A 22,804-nucleotide genomic window follows, 5' to 3' on the forward strand; every position below is an offset into this window, starting at 1 on the left:
TGACAGATACAATTTTATTAGCTCATGAAATATAAGTAAGATCGTATTTTGATTTAGTCATTCCTGAAGAAGTTTTGATTATGAATAATTTTTTAATTTCATTATTGAAACTTACAGGTGTTCAGGCTGTATATCTTTATTGAATTAATATATTCTACAGAGATTTTTTCTTACTATAACTGAAAAAACTTCAGTATTTTCATTATAAAATATTTTTCCAGCATGCTAGATCATGATTAGTTAACAAGAGAGGAAACTGACATTTATATATTGCCATATAAAATGTCTATGTAATAGGGAAAATATAGAATTTGAAATGAGCAAACCTTTTTTTAAGAAATACATTTCCAAAAGTATGCTTTTGATATAGCAATTATTGCACATCATATAGCATGTAGTTTTAATTAAATATAAAACAGAGTACATAAAACAGAAATCCAATCTGATTTGCTTGAAAATAGATTGCTATTTCACTCCACAGGAATGGTTTATTTAAAAACAGTAAATGGAAAAGAAATGCATTTTCTTGTGTTGTTCTAAGCCTCAGGGGCTAAATGCAATGAATATTTTAAGAGATTATTTTAATTAAATTCCTGCACATCTAAACAGAGTAATATTTTATTATCACATACATAACCATGTAACTGAGATATTCATTAAAGTTAACACTTTCCGGACCAAGAATTCATGGTATGATTTACTGACCTTGTGCAAAAGGCACAAATTAGGAAGAAAATGAAGGGGACGGACTTTGATTAATATAGGTAATGCTATACCATATTTATAATAGCCTTTTCCCTATTCTGGTTTATAAATGCAGCTACAGAGAAAGGTGCCCTGCTGAGGCTGAAATGAGGCTGAAATCAGAGCACATGCCACTAGAGTGTGGGGAAACTGATCACACTGTCAGCAATTCATTTCAAAATGATGTATTTAGTGCTCATTTCACCTTCCAAGAAAAGGAAAAGGAGTTCCTTAGACTAGAAGGTGATATTGTTATTTTCAAGGACATACCTAAGTTAAAGATTGCAGAAAGGGGAGTGTGAGATGGAGGGAGAATTAAGTGGAAGGAGAGGGAAAAAAAGGCAGAGCAAACAAGGAGAGCTTTATGCAGAAATTCAGTGCTACCACGCTGTTTGATAATTGCTAACATATGTGGCTTCTCTGTTTCATTGTAGTCGTCCTCGTGAGTTCTGGCGCCTTGACTACTGGGAAGATGACTTGCGGCGCCGGCGACGATTTGTGCGTAACCCTCTAGGATCGACACATCCTGAAGCGACACTAAAAACAGCCGTGGAACATGGTCAGTGTATAAACCATTCCTTGCCAATAGCAGCAGGTACAGGACTTGGTAATGAAGAGCATAACTTCATTATTACAAGGCACTGTAAAATGGTCCAACACCACATTTCATGGTTATTCATAGCAGAAAGAGAAGTTAAATTTTTATAGTTACTATAGAGTCCTATTAAATTATGGTGTCAAATATATTTATTTATTACGTTACACGTACAAAACTTACTTAACATAGACCCTTTGTTTCAGAGTACAAAGATTAAATATGTCTCCTTTTAAGCGACACGTTCAGCTTTGAGTAAACGAATCCAGGAGGCATGCCTTAAATCCATGAATATCAGGAAGACAGCATTTTCAAAGCAGATAAGTTTCTAGGTTCTGTTGTGTATACATGGTTTTCCCCCAGTCGTGGTATTTTAGCATGAGATCATGAAGTGAGAAAGATAATAATAAATGTCCAAGTGCCTAGATACTTTCTGAGCCTTGATATGTAGATGGTTATGATAGATGGCTCATGGAAAAAGAATAAACATTATTTTCATATGTTCCTATTCTGTATTATTTTGTTATCAGAGCTTAACAAAACATTCTTTCTTTTTTGTTACAATGCATATGACTATGATTCAGTTTAGGTAAAAGTCTGATAAGTAAATTTGAAAAAGTGAAAAGGTCCTTTGGATTTGATAGTATATATTTTATCATAAAATTTCACTTATTTTATGATTTTGAAAGTCAATTAAGATATATTGGTTAAGGGGAAATGCTTCTCCCCATGTTAAAATTATTCTGATTTTGTAAAATGTAAATTAGTTTTAATAAGATCAGAAATACTTTTAATTTTCCTTTTCAGGGTATTTTTTTTTAACATGCAGCAGCTTGTGGTTAAATGGAAATATGTAGTATACAAAATAAATGTTAATTTATATTCAATAAGGATATTACGAATTTAGATTAAAAATCTGTAATCTTAGGTTTGGCCTCAGTCAGGCAGCTTAACCTCTTGCACTTAGCCTTAAAGAGCCATTTCTAGAAGAAAATGTCCACAATATGTCATCAGATATAACACCAAATGTGACATCAGTCCTTTAAAATAAATGATCATACAGAGAATAGTCAATAACAGTGATCTAAAAGCAATAATAGTCTCATGGCCCTACATCTTCAACTACAGGAGTTGGAGAAAGAGAAATAAAATGTAGACTTAATTAGGCCACTTTTGCTTTTAGAGTTCATATAGTTTTTGGGTGGTGATAACAGATTTCAGAGGTTTTTTTTTTTCTTGTTTTGTTTTTTTTTTGGTGGGATTTCTGTTTTTTTTTTGGTTAATGATGCTTACATTGAGAAAGTGAACTTTTGTTTTGCAATTTTCTATTGCCATGTCCACTTAAAATTTGAAATTTAATTATTTTTCTCTCTTCTAAACCATCATTTACAGTAATTTGTGAGTTCTGAGATCTATACATGGCCATATGTTTTCATGAAAACATTTTCCTTTTATATCTGGAAGGGGATGATTTGTTTTGTAAAATTGCACATAGACTATATTAACCTTTTATCCTCGGCGTAGATATCAATAATCTTAATTTAAAATTTGTCGGTATAGACTTTCTAATATAGATTTATTAAAATCATTCTTATCAAAAATAGTACATCTAACCGTTTAGAAGAATTACAGGGCATTTCCTTAAGGAATGAATAAATTTCTATTGGTTGAACTTTTTTTAAAATCATATTGTTTGCTGCAGCTTTTTTACATGCGTAAGCATCTGCAATAATGTTTTGGACAAAAAAGAATTCACTTAACATGTTTTAAGTATCATCTAAAGACTCCTTGACTTGTTATAGAAGCAGATGTTCACTCTGGACTACTCTGGGATAGCTAATTTGAAAGGGGGTTAATCCAGGTGCTTTATTAATTACTGCTTTATTGTGCATTTATAATTGGAGAGGGAGAACAGCAGAAGCGTAAGCATTGAGCTAAAATGCTTTATGAGTAATGTTTATAATTATTGCACACTCCAAGCATTAAAAAACAAAACTTTGGGCTTTGAAATATATGTTTTAAAAATCTGAATGTGTAGGAGATTTTCTTCAGCTGTCTTTACAATTTTCAGGGCATATATCATATTTAATAGGTAACATTTTTTTTGAAAAAAAATACTAATTCTAATCCTACCCTCATGTTTATTTTATTTTAAATATAAAGAAATAAATTCAGCACACAGATGTGTTATGGTATTGGGCTTTGGATGTCAGCCATAATTTGAATGCTAATGTAATTCGTATAAACAAAGAGGCTTAATTTTTTACTGGTTTATTAAATATTTGTTAAGTGACATTTCCAATTTTAATCTCCGCGCTGTCTAAAAATTTTTAGAGCTATTAAAGGAGCTAATCAAAATAAATTAATTAAGAATTAAGTATGCCAAAACAAAATTGTTAATGTGATCAAAAAGCCGTTGAAATTACAGACTTTAACATGGATAAATACCATGCTTCAATGTTGAATTTAAATGTTTAAAATAGATATTAATGAGCATAGTATGTCAGTCTTATATTTTTATGACTCCTCACTTTTATTTATAATTTAACTAAGGAGATAGGGCATTTTAAAAATGCAGAATCTTCGAATACCACGAACTGCATTATCATTATCAAAGGAAGATATCTAAATAGATGTGCCATTGGAGATCAGTTATGTATTTTAGTAGTAAGAGCCATCTTTTTTATAGATTGATTTGATTTGAAGGAAAGCCCCTAGTGTAAAGGTGGCAGAGTAAATACCTGAAGAGTGATGTTCTCTGTTTGGGCGATCAATACCAGCCCCATGACTCTACTTCTGGCTACCTTCTAGTTAAAAACAAATTTTTTAATTCTGACAATTTAATTGCCCTTCCCAAGTTCACATTAACTTGCTTGGGGAAAAAAGCTTTAGGTAATTTTTCAAACAGAGACCCTCCAAAGTGGTTATTTATAAAAGTCATGTTGTAATGGGAGATTTCTTTAACTTTGCAGAAACTGAGTCATATTTTTAAATTAAAATTAATAGTTCCTCTTATGATTAAATATTCTTTATGGAAATTAGCAGCTCAAGCAAAGCTGGGCATTTTATTCTTGAGGGCATTTTCTTCCATTTTATAGTTTTAAAATTTATTAGAAATTAGTAACAATGATTTGTAACATTTTCCTAATGCCAGAGCCCAGGTTAGCAGTTATTTATTATGAGAGCATTTTAGATGTAGAAGGAACCTAAGGCTAACATCTAGTCTAACTTTATTCTTTACAGATAAGGAAACTGAGGAAACAAAGGGCCAGTATGATTTTGGTAGATAAAGGACTAAAAGTCCAGGTTAATGGACTGAAACCCAGATTTTCATCAGTGTGCTGTGCTGTCCTCTAAAATTCATTATTAAATATAATGGGAATTTTATATTCAAATTAAAGCCATGTAAAAAGTGTTTTAAATGGTAGAAAGATTGGTTTTAATTCAGGTGCCAGAACAGTTTAGCAGAGAATCCTATTACATTCAAGACATTTTTATTTTGTAGAGAATGTGCTTTGTAATAGAAATATATAAGGAGAATTTAACATCATTTTAAAAGTATCTTGTAAGCATATGGAATGATACAAGTAACTCATTTGGTTTTCTAGGGATGACAGATCATGTAAAGATCTTAAATCACGCCATTGTCTCATAATTTCAATAATGCCAGATGCTGTTGCTTCCTTTTTAGGATCAACATATACTAGCTTCTCCATCTAAAATTTTGGTTAACCCATGATTATTGCAAGATGCACCTGGCTTATTCTCCTAATTATCCTTTGTAGTTTCATTAATTTTTCTGGAGCCAATTTACTTGAGTTGGAATGCTATGGACATGGCATAAACTATAGAGGGGAATCAATTAGTTTAGAACAATAGTTGATTATAAGATATTCTTTATGTGTCCTGTTCAGAATATTGTTATGGTGTGTGCTTCACATCACACTAAGTAGATACCCATTTTTATTTTATGTATGTTCGAAGACACTCTGTTATTCCAATAGTAGTCTTTTTAAAAAATGGCTAATTCGTAAAGTATAAACTTCTTTTACTTTAATATAGACTATTGATGATTCCAGTTCACTTGCTCAGTAGATGTTAAAAGGATTTTATCAAAGGTGGAACAGTTTTGTGTGTTTTGCTCTTTTATATTTTAATTCTACTTACTTGTTTTGTATTGGATAGATAAATCAACTCATGTCCAGAGTTAGCTCTGAAGAACTTGAATTTTACATTTTGAGGACCAGCCTCTCTCTCTTAGGCCTTTCATTGTTCTTAGCCTCAGTGAATCAAATCATTTTTAAAGATAGCATTTCTGACAGATTTCTCCAATTTTATGTAACAATTGCAGTTTAAGTATTAAGTTAGGATAAATATTAAACTAGAATAAAAGGTGAAATTAAACCAGAATAAAAGGCATTTCTTAATAATGATATGAAAAAATTAAATAGCGATCACGTTAGTAACAATTTTATTAGCCAGAAATATCTGAATTGAGCTTTAAAATGGAACCCAAAGTATATTCTGACTTCATCCAATTAACTTTTAGACTAGTGTAGAATATACTCACAGAAGATATCAAAATACTTGTTTATAATGGTTGGTTGAGAATAAGGCAAATGAAAGTTAAAAATATACTTCTCCCCAGCACATATAAACATGATAATAATCCTTTATTTTATGCTTGGAAAAGTTTTGTTCTAATTTTTTTTTAAAGTTCTTTAGCAGAAAGCTATTAGACCACTGAGAATTGAACACCAGCGCATGTGTTGCATATTAGAGTACTGTTGGTAATTTTACTGCTGCTAACTTAAAATCCTCAAGGGGGAGTTAATTACAGGAAAACCATTCTAAATATCAGTAAGCTGCATATTTTCCATGACAAGAGGTTTTTCAGTGGAGCTTGAACAATTCCAGAATCTGAGCTTGTAAAAATAAGTAAATAAATAAATTAAAGTGGGTGTGTGTATGCATACAGTACACCTATAGTATGTAAAAGTTTTAATGAAACTTTAATTCAGAAGCTGCCTTACTGTGTTTTAATATAGGCAGCATGATTAGAACATATTTAAAAAATTTTTAATTGCAATTGGAAGGGATAATTATATTTCTCGTGGTCATTTAAATGAATGTGAATTTATTTTTTGAGCTATTTTAAACCATTACATATTGCCACTGGGGACTCTCATTTTTTTGTAAATGTTTGCAGATTAAAGAGGTTTCTTCTTCCTTCACATAAGCTTGGTGTACTTTAGGACATGTATGGCAATAATCAGAGGAAGTAATGAGCAGGGTGTTTAGTTGTTTCTGATGTGTTTGGCATGTTGATCAATTTTAGATTTGGAAATGAATATTTTTTGTTCTTGATTATTATTCTGATTTAACCTTTTAAAATTCACTATGAGAAACATAAGAATTAGTAAACAAATTTATATGCACATTCATATTTGAACTGTGGTTGTTTTGTTTTCTTTCTTTTTCTTTCATCTAAGAGCTAATATGGCATAGTGGTTAAGAGCCCAGATTCTGGCACCGTGCTGCCTGTTTTTAAATCCTGACTCTAATTGTCAAAAGCCATGTTAACTTAGGCAAATTACATAACCTCTCTGAGCCTGCTTTCTTATCTTAAAATTAGAAATAAGCAGAAGGTTTATGAGAATTAAATGAGCTAACTATGTATTTTTAACCCTCCCTGGCTCATGCAAAATGGTATGTAATATTAGCCTTATTATTAATATTTCTGCTTTGAAGAAGGAATTATAAATCCAAGAAATAAAAAGAATGTGGTATACTGTTTCTGCACTAAAATCTAACCGGCAAATAATAATTTATTATAATTTACTTTATAAAACATTTAGAAGATGGTGCTTCATTTGCATTTCTCAGTGGCCAATATATTTTAATAAAGTTGATAGCAAATTGCAAAAGATCTTGCTTAGCCTCAGGGCAGTGTTTCTGATTTTAGAGTAAGAAACTATAAATACTTGAAATGTAAGTGATTTTAGAACATAGTTCTGTTTTTCTAAAAATTATTGGTTAATTTTAAGTATATTTCTTTTTAGCATTTAAAAAAAATAGGCCAGGTGAGATGACTCACGTCTGTAATCCCAGCAACTTTGAGAGGCTGAGGTGGTAGGATTGCTTGAGCCCAGTAGTTCAAGATCAGCCTGGGCAACATGGGAAGACCTCATCTCTACAAAAAGTTAAATTAAAAAATTAGCTGGGCATGGTGGCAAGCACCTGTGGTCCCAGCCACTTGGGAGGCTAAGCTGGGAGGATTGCTTGAGCCTAGGAGGTAGAGGCTGCAGTAAGCTGTTACTGTGCTTTTGCACTCCAGCCTGGGTGATAGAGTAGGATCCTGTCTTGAAAAAATTAAATAAAAAATAAATATAGCCACTTTAATTAGATACATTAAAGTAATCTTTTCAAACATATGTCCAGCTCATCATATGTGTGTAGCTTACAATGCAGCCTGTGGGTATGAAAGATTTTATTTACCCATAGAGTGTATTTAAAGGTAAATATAGAAAGCTCCTTCCCATGACTTCTTATTAAATAGAAAACTCCTATGTTTAAGTAGCACTATAAGTATTGTATTTAAATGGTATACATGGTGAATTCACAATAAATATGAGAAAAAAACTTTTACCTTTAAGTTTATCTGTAAATGTACTTATCAAACCCTAAGAACCTTTGATCTGCCAAATCAGGCAACACATGTGCAGTTTATTTGGAATAAATTATATATATATATATATATATATATATATATATATATCATGTTACTGCAAATTGACTGCTTTATTCTTTTTGGGGTTTGGGCCTTATGCCTAGGTAGAAGCTGCAGTGGAGGAAAACAAAACAAAACAAACAAACAAACAAAAAAACAAAAAAAACCCCCAAAAACCCTAGCCATCCAATTTTCATATCAAAAGCTGCAGCCTGGGTAGATCAGGTGCTTTACCTCTGGGATTTATCTAGCTGGAAGCCAGGAGGGTCAGCTGAAGATTCTTAACTTTCCCTTATATGACACTATTCAAAAAAACAAGATTAGGAAAAGATACACATATGAAGTTTTACAAATCACAGTTCAAAAGTTAGCATCTGCCTTCCTGCTTGTCTTAAGAGAAAGCTGCTCAAAACAACAGGAGGTGCCCTGGAAGGATGTGGGTTTTGAATCAGAATTTTGAATTTCAGGGTTTTCCACTTTCAGTTGTGTCTCTGCTCTCCTTTCGGATCCCATTGTTGAGTGTAGGTGCTCCTCAGGGCTGCTTCTTCTCTCTCTAGATGTGGTGTTCTCTTTTCCTCCGTCTGCCTGCAGTTGCTGCCTTGTCATAGTGCCTGAGTCTGGTACTGCTGCTCTCCACAGGCTGCTCCAGTTCAGGCCGCATGAGGCCCCTTGCCCACATGCCTCTCATCCCGGGCTCTCTGTTATGTTTGCCCCTGGGGTGCCTTAGCCCTTTAGTTTAAACATGCAGAGGAGGTAGTGTTTGAGCTTTCACTTAGTTTCCACACCGCCTTGCTCCTGGATATTTGTATAAGGGGCGAAAGGGCGGAGGAGTGAGTGTATGTGTGAACATGTGGATGAGGGTAATGTGAAGGAAGGAAGGAGGGAGGGTGGATAAAGAAGGGATTGCAGCTTTGAGAAGCTGCTGTAGTCTTACTAGTGTCAGATATGGCTTCAGTATCTGGGCCTAAATCCTCACTGGCTTGTGAATGTCTCTTAGTTTTAACCCTTTTAAATTCTGGATTCTCCTCCACAGCCACTCCTCAAACATTCCAAAATGTTTGTCAGTATAACATTATTTGGGGGAATGAATCAGTCCTTATTTTTTGGTGTTAAATATTGTTTCCAAAACTGGGTTTTGATTGTTCCTATTAATGAATTTTCAAAAAAAAAGTACTGCTTTTGAACCCACTCCTGCCCTAACTATAAGTAAATAAATGGTTTGGTGAGCAGTGCTGGGGTCAGATTTAATGGGATTAGGGTGCTTGTTTAGGGTAACATTAGACTAGGTTGGGGGATCAAGTTTGTCAGATCAAGCATGTGTGCCATCCCAATCACTTTCTCCACTGTGGCTGACTCTGTGTATAAAAGATTGACCATCTTTGGCCACCTACCCTTACCTAAGCCCCTACCCCTCTGCCAAAGTGCTCTTCCCAGAACTGATGGACAGCTTTGTTTCCTTCTCATTTCAGCCACAGATGAAGATATCCTTGCTAAAGGAAAACAGTCCATCAAGAGTCAGGCTTTAGGAAATCAGAACTCAGAAAACGAGATCCTCCTGGAAGGCGATGATGATACTCTGTCATCCGTGGATGAGAAAGATTTAGAGAATCTTGCTGGTAAATTCGGTGGTTGTGCAGATATTTCAGCTACCTCTGGGACAATAAGCATCTAATTACTTACTTTTTCAGCTGTGACCACTAGCACTACCAAGCTTATACCCACAATTGCATTAATTGGTTATTTCAAACAGTACCCCCCTTATCTTCTATAGTTTCTCTTTTATTTTTCTATTCTGTTCAGTCTTCTTACTCTCCTCATTTTTTTCTTTTATGAATAATTTTCACTGAAAAAGAAAAAAGTTTAAAAGCAGCAACAAAAGAACAAAATTGCTTCACCTATCCCGTAGGAGTTACCAAATCTCTGTAAATTAGCACTATAGGTAAAATTCTGCCAGGTTTGTTTTGTTTTGTTTTGTTTTGTTTTTTGGGGGTAAATAAATCTTGGAGGGAGAGAAGCTATTTGCTTTGATATACAGGTCTTAGTGAACATGCTGTATATGCATGTAACTCTCTCAAATCAATTCTGAGAATGCCATGGCTTTTCACAACATTCACATATTTTGCCTGATGTAGGAATTTTGATTTGCACTCTGCAGATTCTCAGTTTTACATCCCTTATGGGAAAAATTATCTTGTTTAGCCAGAAATTTTAGTCATTCATTAAATGGCTTTTTTACTTTAATACCTGTGGCTGTGTCCCTCAAGGAAGAAAGTCTGAAAGGTTCTATAATTTCAATAGGTGAAAATTACATAGTTTTCCATTTTGATAATTTTAAGAGAAAAGGCATTAAAAATCTTGCATTTGGTGACATATCTGCAACTTGTGCTACTATGCCACTTTGTAATGAAAAGCAAAAAGAGAAGATGGTATCTTCTCTGATAACTGTAAACCTCTCTATAAAGTAAAATAAAATTAATTGGTGCGAGTGCAGAGTAAGGTAGATACTGCTATTCTGTAGTCTTTTCCTTCACATCCATTTACCCATTTCTTCCTTTATTTTGCTTCTATTCTTGCTGCTGGTAATATATTCATACAGTAATAGAGGTGAAAGGGGAGTTTAATTATATAATCTTGACAATGGCAATAGGATTAAGAAGTAATCCACACTAATAAAGTGGTGTGGGTTAGAAATGAAGTGGAAATTGTCAGGGGTCTTCTGTAGGACCTAGGCTGCCCTAGCTCCTGCAGCTGTCTGCTTACCCTATAATTGAATGTCTGAGAGTGATTGAAAAAATGTTATTTCTTCTCAGTATTACATGCTAATGTACAGAGGGCAAAAGGAGACAGCAAAAGAACACATAGCTTCTTATTTCATCCATTTATAAGGATGAGCTTTGGGAAATCATGGCTGTTCTGCAGCTATCTGCTGCCCATCTGCAAACACAATGTATTTGTACATTGGGAATAGAGGGCAAAACCTGCTCTGATCTCCGCAGAGCATCCCTTCTATTGTCCTACTGGCACACATTAAGATTGATGTGAGATTAAGCACTATCACCCGTCTAACAATCGATGGAAATGTCAATTCATCTGAATTTTGAAACACTTATTCACCCATTGATTACCTGAATAGGTGCACCTTGTTTATAGGCACTATGTTAATTCAGAACTATAAGTGCCAATCTTCTCTTACGCTGTTTTCTTCCCCTATAGGATTTATACCATGAGGAATTGACAATGGAATTTTAAATTCTTTCTACATTGATCTCTCTCTCTCTCTATGTGTGTGTGTGTATATATATATCATTTTTAGTTCATATTTTATATTTAGCTCTAATATGCATTATGCTGTTATATCTGTAGTGAATCTATTGTTTTCAGTAGCAGTCTGATTTGTCTCTTTGATAAGCCCTGTGGAGATTTGATTATTCCAATAAAAATTCATTCACTTGGAAACCCACCCTCCAGCTGTTTACTCCCAGAGTCCCTGAACTACACTAATATTAGATTTGGAAGCATTGAACAATACTTAACAGTGGAAAGGAAGGCTTAGAAAAGAAGTATTTTTACCAGTCATTGATGGAGTAAAGTTGTTATGGAAGAGGTTTTGTGTCAAGCTGGCATAAAATCTCTATCAGAAAATATGGTTTAACATTTCCCACTTCATTAATAAGCTAGTGATCCTTTTGTAGTTGTGCCCCTACCATACTGTAAGCTAACTCCTGGCCTTGGAAGCCTATTGAGGCTTCTTTGCTCCTGGTTGTTGTTCATGTTGTTAGATAGCCTGAGGCCTGTTTTCTAAATGGAATGTGGATGGACTTATTTAGGCAGAGCCACTTCTTACCTAGAGATTAGACCAAAGCTTTGCGGACTCCCTGTAAAATAATTGCATCCTAGTTTACTGTTATCATTAACCTCCTGTTATAGATCTTCTAGTATGAGAATCCTGACTTTGCATTTTCAGAGGAAGATTTGGGGTGGACAGAATATTTAACTGTAGAAGTAGTTGGCAGGCAGTTCAGTACTAGAAGTGAGAATGAAAAGATTAAATACAATTTCTCGTCAAATTTGATTTTTTGAAAAATGTCATTCCAACTTGTGTGGCTTGTCTTTTCCTTTTGGCAGGTCCTGTTAGTCTGAGCACACCAGCTCAGCTTGTGGCCCCCTCGGTTGTAGTAAAGGGCACTCTTTCTGTCACCTCCTCCGAACTCTATTTTGAGGTGGATGAAGAGGATCCTAACTTCAAAAAAATCGACTCCAAGGTGAGAAGATGAGGGGGTTTCATTTTTTCTTATGATGGGATGGTGGGTGCTGTTGGATAGGATTGGGATTGGTAAATCTCACAGGCTTAGTTTGAATTTCTTCTAAATTGCCTTGGCTTATATGCAATGTCATTATCTTCTTTAGTTTATGATTCTCTACCAGTTAGTAAGATTATTGAAGTTCATTTAGATTCAAAAACAAATTCTACTTAATGGCATTTATCATTAGCTCTTTGTGAAGAGGGGAAGGAACCTCAGGGAACATTGTCTATAAATATATTTTGCCTCAAAGGGTCAAGGGTGAATTAAGATACAAAATTCAGTGAGATTGAGAGTGGAATTATTTTGTTTAGCCTTTATGTTTCCTGGATATGATGTCAATATATCACTCTCCTTGCTTTGTCCCCATGACTTACTACTCTGTCGTGCATGCAAGCATGTTTTGTGTGTATGAGATACCTCTGTTTCCCATTACCTATAGTAGATTTTACAAGGCACTGCATAATTTTCTATTCTTAAATGAAAATGTAATTTCCCCTTTAAAATGTATTTCTCATTACTTTTCAGACTCTGGCAACTTTGTTTTACTAAGAAACATTTGTAGCACAGTCATAAAACCAAAATTAGGTTTATTTCAAGAAAAGAATGGTATAATTTGCTCTGAGAGGAAACAGTTTCTTTTAAAATGAGCAAAATAAGCAACCTATAGAAAAGGTGGCTTAAAAGTGGAATAATTTATTTTGCAGGCTGATAGCATGTGTGTATGTACATGTACATACCTACACATATTTTGAGTTTATTGGTAGAAGGTTCTTTGATTTTGTAATCATGTGAATTATTAAATCTGAATGATTTAGAAGTATTTCAAAGTAGCTCTTGATGAAAATATTATACTTTTATTTAAAACTGTACAAACAAATCATATCTTATGCTATTTCCAGTACTTTGTCTCACTATTGCTGCCTTTATTAAGACAGGACTTGGTAGATTGTATGGAAGTGATTGTTTTGAGCTTGATAAGTTAACTAATCCAATGTAGAGAAAACTTGCTAATTCTGAAATTCTATCCATTAAAAATTTTTTTCGACTTTGTCCCATGACTGAAATGTCTGAAAATGCATTAGTTTCTTTAGGAAAGGAAGGTTACCAAAATTAAACTCTCTGATTTCTGGTAACTTCTGAATTTAAGAAAGACTGGGATTTAATTCAAGATATTCTATCATGCTTTTAGACACATATAGATCAAAGCCTAAAATTTGATTTAATTTAAAGGTGTCTAATGACTTGTTCTGAAAATTAGCATCTCTGCCAATCTGTGAGATTAGGTTCTTTGAAGTTATTTGCTCCTTTTAGAGAAGTTACAAGTTTTGTCTCTCTCTGATCTGATTCTGTACAGCATCATTAAATTATTTTTTCTTGTTGCTCGTGAAATATGGAGATCTTTTGGCCCAATCAAGAAATGGGCTTGTATCACTGCAACCTTCCTTATAGTCCAGAAATTAAAACTCCTGCCAATTTATATTAAAAAATTGTTTTCAGTCACCTACTGGGAGAAGTTTTAATTTTGTATAGATGTTAATGCTTTAAGGTGTTCTGTAAATGAGGACATTTATGTTGCTGCAGTGTTTTTCCTTTTTGACTGATACCTGCATTAAATTAAATAAGGAAGAATAAAATATGCTAAATTGGATATTTTTGTTTCTTCTTGTCAAGACTTAAAAACCTTTTTTTCTGGAATAGTTGGAGGGACATGTATGTCTACTGCTGCAAATACTTTTGTGAGTGAAAAAAATGGTCACTTATAGATATTTTTATCTTTGAAACTAAACACTATTCCTTTAAATCATTTTGTGCAAATGTAAGCACCTACTGTTTGTTTGAAAATGTTTTTAAAATTCAGAACATTTTCCCCAGAGAATAAATTGGTTTTATAATTTAAAGGAATTTGTGTGTTTGAGCCATTTAATATTACTGTGAGGAATACAAGAAGATATAATACAGGTTGAGTTGAAAGAGTGGAGATGATTTCAGAACTGATAAGATCAAAGTTTATATTTTAACATAGGACTATTTTTACCAAGGAATCTTACAACTTAAGCCTGTTTGTCAAATGAACTAGGCTTCAGATCCCTGAATGGCTTTCTTGTTTTCATCTATTCTGCTATGCTGCTGCTCATCCCTCCATACAACCCTTCCCCCTCTCAAACTTCTTCCTCTGATCTTTAAAATTTGCTTTAAAAACATTTTCTTTACACCTCTCATTTGTGCATTTTCTCAATAAATTGAAAACTGGGCTAATACGGAGAATAAATGTTCGATATTAAAGGGTAACATCTGACATATATTCTGTACCTTGTCTCATCATTAGCATAGCGAATGGAGTATATAGTTACCTTCAACGTAAGACAAACCAATTCCTTTGGGATACTTTCTGTTTGACTAATTATTTTATTTTCTAATCAGTTATTCCCTTGCATTAAAAAGAAACCTTTGTTAAAGCTGAAACATTGAAATGAGTATATTAGTTTGTTACCTTAGAAAAACAGAGAGAGGAGGAAGGTACTTTTCCTATTTGTAAATTCCTGGAATAATAATTTTCTTTGGTTATAAAATGGTATGAAAACCTTTTTTGTTTGAATTGCATATAAGCAGTTTCAGAATAATTCTTGAAATTTGATTAAAATAATCATAATTATGGAATTTATAACTAAGCCATTTTAAAATGGAAGTAATTTATAAATCTGAATGGTTCATATCACCATATGCTGGGGGAGAGGATTATTGCTATAACCATTTTATTCTTTTTTGTTGTGGTTTATTTAATTGTGAAATTTTTATTACTCAAAGCTTGAAGAGGACAAATGGTTGAAGGAAAAGTATCAACTGACTTTGTTAACTATTCAGAAAAATCCATACATATTTCCTTTGTATATCGGAGTCAGACTGGATTTTTTGAAATTATGGCATAAGAAAGTACCTCTCTTAATTTTAATGTGAAAAGTTTTTTCTGCTTTAATAGGATCAAATCTTTTATTTTATACTTTTTTCCCCAAGCGTGAAGTAGATGTTACCTTTAATCCTAACTACAAAACAAATATATATTACAGTTGAGTAAAGTTAATGTTTTCTATTTTCTAAGGATTTGGGTGTGAACTTATAGTCAGTTCTACAAAATGTGCTGTATTTTAAATTTTGCAAATCAGTTCAAATGGAAGCTTCTTGCATTTGATTCCTCAAGTCACATCTTTACATTGCAAATTATAAACTGTTATCTCACCTGCCTTTATTTAAGAACAATCCACAGTCAATTACAATGTAAAGTAATGTTTTTATTACTGTTTTCAAGAAGACAGCTCAGGGTGAGGGTAGAGGTGCAGGAGAGGGAGGGGCACAGTCTGACATTGGCACTGAGATACGTTTAACATCAGTAAAACTTTTTTTAAAAGAGAAATTTTACATATAGTTAAATAATTTTTTCACTTGGTGACAACATTCAGGCAACCAAAAGCAAAACGAAATGAGAGGGGGGATGGGGTGAAGAGAAAAAGGATAGGAGGAAAGAAGGAAAAGGGGGAAACTACTATACATTGATTTGAAAATGTACCTTGGGTTTCATTTTGTGGTGGCACAGCCCGATTGCTTCTTTTGTGTGACCTTTTAAATTCACATTGGTTGGAAGAAAACGATCACTTTTGTGCAAGAATGTGATTTGTTTTGGTTGGGTTGCTCTCTTTTTGTTTGCTTCTTAATTAACGAAGGTCTTCTGCCTGATTCCTATTTCAGGTGACTTACATAAAAGTTTGTGTCCAGAGTTTCTGCTGTTTATCGCTGAGTTGTGTGTTGTGCGTCTGAGAGAGCACTCCCGTTTGTGTCGCTTTTCAAGCAGTCCCCAGCACCCTATAGTTTGTCCAGGCTTTTGGGATTGGTGAGAATTTCCCTGGCCAACCTCCAGGTCTGCTTGGCAGCGCTCTCCAGGGCCGAATGGGGCTTGCCCTGAAAGAGGTCGAGGTTGGGCAGAAAGTAGTGAGGGCAGCGGCGGCACTGCAGGCAGGAGATGAGCTGCAGCAGGATGCCGTTGAGCCGGTCGCCCAGGCACGACTCGTCCCAGTCCGTTTCTCGCGGGTGTTTCTCGCACTCGTACAGCAGCAGCGTCTTCATGTGGTAGTTATTGAGCGGCTGGCCGGGTAGCTCCAGGTGTCGGTCCCGCAGAGTCTTCAGCACTGAGAGGCACTTGTTTCGGCAGCCTCCCATCAGCAGGCGGTTCTCCGCCTCCCCGAACTGTAGCACCCAGGCGTCGCTCTCTGCCGAGCTCTGCTTGCCGGTCAGCGAGTAGCACTCCTTCGACAGCAAGTTGAACCCTTCGGCCTTGACCTCGGCCACCCTATTGGGCCCGGGCCAGGGGATGTGGGGCATAGGCCACTGTGCCGCGCTTCGAGGCCAGATCCCGGTGCACTTGAACGCCGGAGTGATTTGCACCACATAGCGCTCTCTGATGCGCAACTTGACCTCGCTGGTGTCCGCGATCATCTTGACCACATCCCGATAGCTGCACTTGTCCACCGCCTGGGCCACCAGCGTCTGGAAACGCGAGCGGATCTTACGCGCTGAGAGATAGCCTGACGCTGTGATGAACTCGACCCAGAGAGACATGCTGCGCTTCCGCCCATCGCTCAGTTTGAGCACCGCGCAGCCGGGAAGCGAGCCGTCGTCCACGAAGTTGAAGACGCCCATCTGGTTTAGGTAGAGCACCACCTCAAATTCGGTGGGCGAAATGACCTCAAGCCCCTCGTAGCGGGCATCGATCTCGCTCAAGGAGCTGATGAAGCGAGGCTCCTGCACCTCCACTTCCTTGAGCACGTCCGAGACCACCTTACAGACCTCTCGAATGGTTTTGGCGATGGCCGCCTTGCGCGCCTGGCAGCGCTCAGTGTAGTATTTATTGAGCTGGTAAACCAGCTTGGCCTGAGCGGCGATCATGTTGGGGCACAGGTCCGGGCTATACACCGGCGTCTCGCAATACGTTGAGGGATCCAAGGCTCACGCACTGGTGGTGGCCCAGCGGCTTTCGAAAGAGGCGGTGCGCTCCCCGTTAAGCCCCACTTTCACTCTTGTTTTCCACCTGGGCTGACCGGCTGATACTGTAGCCGGCTTGTTTTTTCCTTTTCCCTCTTTCGAAACCTTTTTTCTTCTGCAGAAAAATTAGGGGAGAAAAGGTGATTTTCTAAAAAGAAAAGTACCTCCTGGGACCGTTTTGCTTTCTCTTGATATGTAAAGACCGTGTGCGAGAGAAGCGGGGTGGGGGTGAGGAAGGAGAAGGAGAAAGAAAAAAACTCAGGATACCAAAAGGTTAGGCTTAGATGTCTGCAGCCGAGATTGCCCAGAAATCTGTAAATGAAGTTTTTTAAGTGCCAAAGTAAATTTAAAAATAAAAGCGAAACATTCAGTGGTTCATTCTTAAACTTCTCTTCCACGCTGGTAGGACTTCTTCTCTCAGTGTAGGTGAGTGCCTTCTTCCTCACCCTCCCCGAAATGGAAGGTGCAGGAGGTAATTAATGTCCAGAGAGCTGCGAAGTACAACTCAGTCCGCCGTGCACTTGGAGGTTTACTGACGCCCCGCAGTCTCAGCGTGTTGGCCTCCTCTCTTCTCAGGGGGTCGTGTTGTCGCAGTTTTCCTCTTTTCCTACTGGAAGCGTTGTTTGGACTGGGTTGGTTTGTTTGTAGTGGGTTCTTCTTGTATTTCTTTAGGTGCAAACCGCTGGAAGTTGTTTGATAATCATTTCTGCTTCGTAATTTATACTTTTGGCCCTCACAAAATCCGTTTTAGTGTGACGAAGTCGTTGCTTGCGTTGCATCTGGTGTGTAGTTATAACGATTCAGGGTTTTCCTTCTCCTCCTCTAGGTTGCTTGTACAGATTCCACTTTCTGAGTCGTCTCTCCCCCTCCTTTCCCCTCTGACCTCTTTCTCGCCCCGCACTCCCCCTGCTTGTCTCCCCCTCCCCCCTTCCTCGTGCTCGCTCTCTCTTCTCTCCTTTCTCTCTCTCTCCCTCTCTCTTTCTTTCTCTCTCTCCCTCGCTGTTTCCTGGAGTTATTTAGTTTATGAATGGTCCCCGGGCCATCATGAGGGGGTGGAGCTTCAGTTCCTACAATCGCTATCCGAGCTGTCAGTGCTTTAGCCAATCCGAGAGAGAAGACAGGCAGGCTTGGCGAACGGTAGCAGCCACCACTGCACTTGATAAAGAAAGAGGGTAAAGAGAGAAGTAAGAAAATAGGAGGAGATAATGGAAGTCAAATACTTGCACACGTTTTACAGCCCTTCCTCTTTATCCTCCTCTCTTATCAGTAGCAAAGAAGAAAAAGAGTTTATATAGAAGGGACTCTCCTGGAGATGGCTGGAATAACGTGAGGGAGAGTAGCAGTGGTTCAGAAAGGCTCACTTTTTTTTTTTTTTTTTAAATGAATCTATCAACATTGTGTAGGGTAGGAGAAGGTGCAAACTGTAACAAAATTACTTTGGCTTGAAGGCAAATGGGAGGAGAAAGGGGAATCTGGGAAAGGACCTAATTTTTCCAGGTTTTTTCCTCCTTTAAAGTCTTCCTCCTTTCTCTTCCCCTCCCCTCCCATTGTTGCCAAGAATCAGAGCAATCGCTGTATATGTGCACCAGTGGGGGTTGGAGTGGATATAAGGTGAGGGTTTATAACCATAAATCTCTTTTTAGTAATTTCGATATGCTGTTGAAAACAGGGCAGGGCAAAAACTAGTCCAAGCACCTTGTTTGATAATTATTTCATAATTAAGATTCACATATATTTAATACCATTATTTTATCGTTGCAAGAATTAACTAGTTACAAGCAAGAAAATATCTAAGTTGTGAGAAATGGTGCAAATTTATATGTCGTAGAACTTAGTAGGATATACTTTTAAAATAAGCTACTAAAATTGTTTCGAACTTAATGAAAAACAAGGGAAGTAAATATAAACCTAAAGTTTTCTTAAAATTTTACTGTTGTAAATCTAACTGTGAATGTATTCTTAGGGGGTATAGGTACAGTTTCATTTGTAAAATGATTTTATTTTCATAATTGACCCTTGCTTTTAAAAGACTTCACTGCCACAAAAATCTATAACCTGTTATTGATTACACAGATGGCTTCACTCCTCCCTAGGCATTTCAATGAAAGACATGCATGTGCTTTTAGTATATGTATTATCCTAAACAAGTTGTACCCACTGTACCCTTTCGATACTTTTGGGTGAAAAAAACAAAGCTAGAACATTGTTTCTGATTTGCTTAATATTGAGGGTTTATGTATGAACCTAAAATGTCTGGATTCTGAATCTTTTTAACGTATGTCAGGTAGATGTGATTATTTTTAGTTTGATTTCGGAGGTTGTATTCCAGCCCTGGGTTATGCGATAAAAATAAAAATCTATGAGTCCATTTGGGTGAAGACTTCGTTTTAGAAACCTGGTAGTTCGGCTTTTTCAAAACCCCTTGGGAAGGCTTGACTTACCCTCTTAAAGTCTGGCCGGGTGAACCTGAATTGAATTGCATAGGGTAGTTAATTGCTTTCCATCTACTTGGTATCAGACAATTGGGTCTCTTGGTTCTTTCTTACATACCTCGTGCGGACCACAAGCAGTTTGTCACCCTTCCTCTCTCGTTGCCATAAGTCCCTTTCTAAAGAATATTTGCTTAAAAAAATATATCTCGGATTTGTTGCTTAGGGTTTGTCTTCCAGTGATTAGGAAGAACAGTCAGAAGTAAGAGTCCGCGCGACTCCAGAGCTTTAGTTAACTTCTCTGGAGTGGCAGAGACTTGGGCGGCTTGACCTCCAGCCTTCTCCCGGGAGGCCGCGTGCGTCCGGGAACGCCTCGCAGCCTAAGGATGGAGGGGAACTCGCGCCCTCGGGGTTCGCGCGTGTGGAAGCCCTGCTCTAACGCGGGAGGCCATGCCGGCGCTCAGGGAACTGCTTGGGCCGGAGGGCACTGCGCTGCCGGGAGAGCGCGACTGGCCGGGAGGGGCTCCGTGGCTGCTTCTCCGAGGGCAGTTACTGGGCGGAGACTGGTTGGCGGGGATAGAGGGTGCGGAGCTTTCCCGCCCCACTCTCGAGGTGGTCGCTTCGTCGTTGCGTCTGGTTCGCGAATGGCCCGGCCCGCGACGCTCTCGAGAGTGAGTGTTTGCAAACAGCCTCAGGGGTGGCGGAGTTGGTCCGCAGGGTTCCGCCGCCGCGCCGCATGTCCCGCGCCCTCTCCTCTCGGGTGGGGCGGCCCAGGCCGCGCGGACCTTCGCTCCACCACTCGCCGGACACCCCGCTGCACCTTCACTCGCGGCTCTGTCAAGCTCGGCTAAGTTTTCTCTCATCCTTGCCCCCACGCTTCTCCACTTTTGCATACAGAGGCCGAAGGATGATAAAACGTTACAAATGTTTTGATTTAGAAACAATTCATTACCAATTTACCCTGTCTTAGGTAGATGCTCTAGTAAATAATAAATCAGTTAAACAAAGGCGACTTTAATTTATGGCCGTGGTACTAATTAGAAACATCATTCGAGCAATAAACTTAAACACTTCCAGCAAATAATGCTCCCTCTTGCTGGCTCTCTTTCTCCCCCCTCCCCCACCCCAACTCACTCTGGCTGCCTCTGCTCTAAGAGCAGCTTCAGCTGCGCCTTTGCGGTCCTCTCTTCCTCTGGTTGAATAATTGAAGGGGGAAACGGTATCCGAAGAGGCTGTAATTGAGAGAGCCCCTGTCACCTCTGCTTTTATGTATGTTAGTATAGAAGTCCATCAGCAGCTCCTTGATGGTGTATTAAAATGAACTGGCAGGTCCTTCTGCAGGAGATACTATATTCCATTAAAGGAGACCAAGTGAGAGAAAGAAACTCTAGAGGCTAAAAGCCACTTCAGGTCTTCAGACCGATTCATCTGTATTCTCTTGTTATAATCCGTCTCATCATACTTGAGTTAATGAGGCAAAAGAGGGGGTGCGAAATCTGATGGTCCTTGACAAATTCATTAGGGAGGCTGCAGGACATTTTATTTGGCTGTTAAACATCTTGTTTGTTTGGCTTAGGCAGTGCCAACATCAGCATGCTTCTGCCCAGAGCTGTGGTGCTGAGCTGGCTTCAGCACATTCCTAAAAAGGGAAGGAGGACATTCAGGGTGTGATTTGAGTTTTTTGTTTTGGATTTCGGGTAGTCCATAACCTTCAGACTTCCCTAGGCTTTACCTCTTGCATCATTACATTAGGAACATGAAGAATGTAGGTGGTAGTACTGAAGTGGGCATGTTTTTAGTTACTATAAACTAAAATATGTGGATGTTTAAAACCTTAGTCTGAAAATTTCCCAGTTTCTTCAAAAAATTGAGTCCGGTTGTTAATGTACTAGTTTTATAGCAATGTGAATGTTTAAGGTCCGGTAAAATAACCAGATTACTCATTACGTCCTATTTTTACTTATGGTGGTTAAATAAACTTTTCATTATTAATGGAATTTCCTATTTCACCGAAACCTTTATGAGTACAGAAACTTGGAAATAAAAAATTATTTATACAAATGAATTTTCAAGAAAAAATTGGCATATTTTAAGGAAATTTTATAATTAAAAGTAGAACCAAAACTGAATACTTTGGTGCTAAAATAAGGTGATGAGTTGACAGAATACTTTAAAAAGTGAAAATATTTCTAATTGAAGAATAATGGGTAATTAAGTTGACTGCTAACCCTACAATGTTTTATTCTAAGATAATAATACAGTATTAGATTTATCAACATTTTCTTGAAAAGTAGTACATAATCCAATTGTGATACTTTCTTGCATAGAGAATTCAGTTATATTTTCCTTCAGCATTGACTGAACTTGAGCTTAAGTGCTTTGAGAAAGAATCCTGTCTTCCATTTATAGGAAAACAGTATGGAAGTAAAAATACCTAATGCCCTTTGCCTGTCATTTTTATACATTCCTGGACTGCTGATGAAGCTTGAACGGCTGCAGGGAATGTATGGATTTGAAACGAAATGATGCAGTAGTTCATGTTGTGTTTCTCAGGAGCAAAACCAAACTAATGGCTGAAGTCAGTGCTTCTGTAATATGACAGTTATAATCCTGTTTATGTTTTCAGAGAATACAAAATTCTTAAACTGTTTTATTTTTTGCTGATCTTTACTTAAAATGTATTTACTGAGTTAACTTTAGTGCATTTGTTACTTTATCATGTTAGCGAGACTTAAAAGGTATCTATTATTTTATTATCTGTAAAATATATGGCATCTCAATAATCTTTACTAAAGAGTAAACAAATGTTAGAATACATGATTTTGTTTTCTGGGAAACATTTTAGAAGCTTTCAAAAAATAATCAGATTATTGACTTCAGAAAAGAAAGTATCTCTGGAGGATTTATACTTTTTGGAAAACAAAGGACTACATGTTTACTGGTATACAGTCTATCCTCTATTTTTTTTTTT

The 22,804-nt window shown here is 37.0% G+C and overlaps 3 protein-coding genes across 3 annotated transcripts in view; 1 reads left to right on the plus strand and 2 right to left on the minus strand.

Annotated features, from left to right (window-relative positions):
• Positions 1-22,804, plus strand: part of LRBA (LPS responsive beige-like anchor protein) — a 621,489-nt gene that overhangs the window by 455,290 nt on the left and 143,395 nt on the right. Inside the window, exons 38-40 of the mRNA XM_017871033.1 lie at positions 1,179-1,303; positions 9,539-9,685; positions 12,195-12,331. Of these exons, the coding sequence (XP_017726522.1) occupies positions 1,179-1,303; positions 9,539-9,685; positions 12,195-12,331 (409 nt within the window). The remainder of the gene's footprint in view (positions 1-1,178; positions 1,304-9,538; positions 9,686-12,194; positions 12,332-22,804) is intronic.
• On the minus strand, positions 15,640-18,485 carry MAB21L2 (mab-21 like 2). The gene has a single exon (XM_017871141.1). It carries the CDS (start codon positions 17,306-17,308, stop codon positions 16,229-16,231), a length of 1,080 nt encoding a protein of 359 aa, XP_017726630.1. The 5' UTR covers positions 17,309-18,485; the 3' UTR covers positions 15,640-16,228.
• Positions 18,783-21,235, minus strand: LOC108529061 (uncharacterized). The gene is made up of 2 exons (XM_017871142.1): positions 20,968-21,235; positions 18,783-20,717 (listed from the first exon to the last, which is right to left on the minus strand). The coding sequence occupies exon 2, from the start codon at positions 20,694-20,696 to the stop codon at positions 20,214-20,216; it is 483 nt and encodes a 160-aa protein (XP_017726631.1). The 5' UTR covers positions 20,697-20,717; positions 20,968-21,235; the 3' UTR covers positions 18,783-20,213.

Source organism: Rhinopithecus bieti, unplaced genomic scaffold (genome assembly GCF_001698545.2).
Source record: "Rhinopithecus bieti isolate Rb0 unplaced genomic scaffold, ASM169854v2 scaffold_3878, whole genome shotgun sequence".
In the NCBI taxonomy this organism is placed as follows: Eukaryota; Metazoa; Chordata; class Mammalia; order Primates; family Cercopithecidae; genus Rhinopithecus; species Rhinopithecus bieti.

Excerpts from the sequence above, each read along its gene's own strand:
- MAB21L2 (XM_017871141.1), bottom strand. The coding sequence starts at position 17,308 with ATGATCGCCGCTCAGGCCAAGCTGGTTTACCAGCTCAATAAATACTAC.
- LOC108529061 (XM_017871142.1), bottom strand. The coding sequence starts at position 20,696 with ATGAGAGAAAACTTAGCCGAGCTTGACAGAGCCGCGAGTGAAGGTGCA.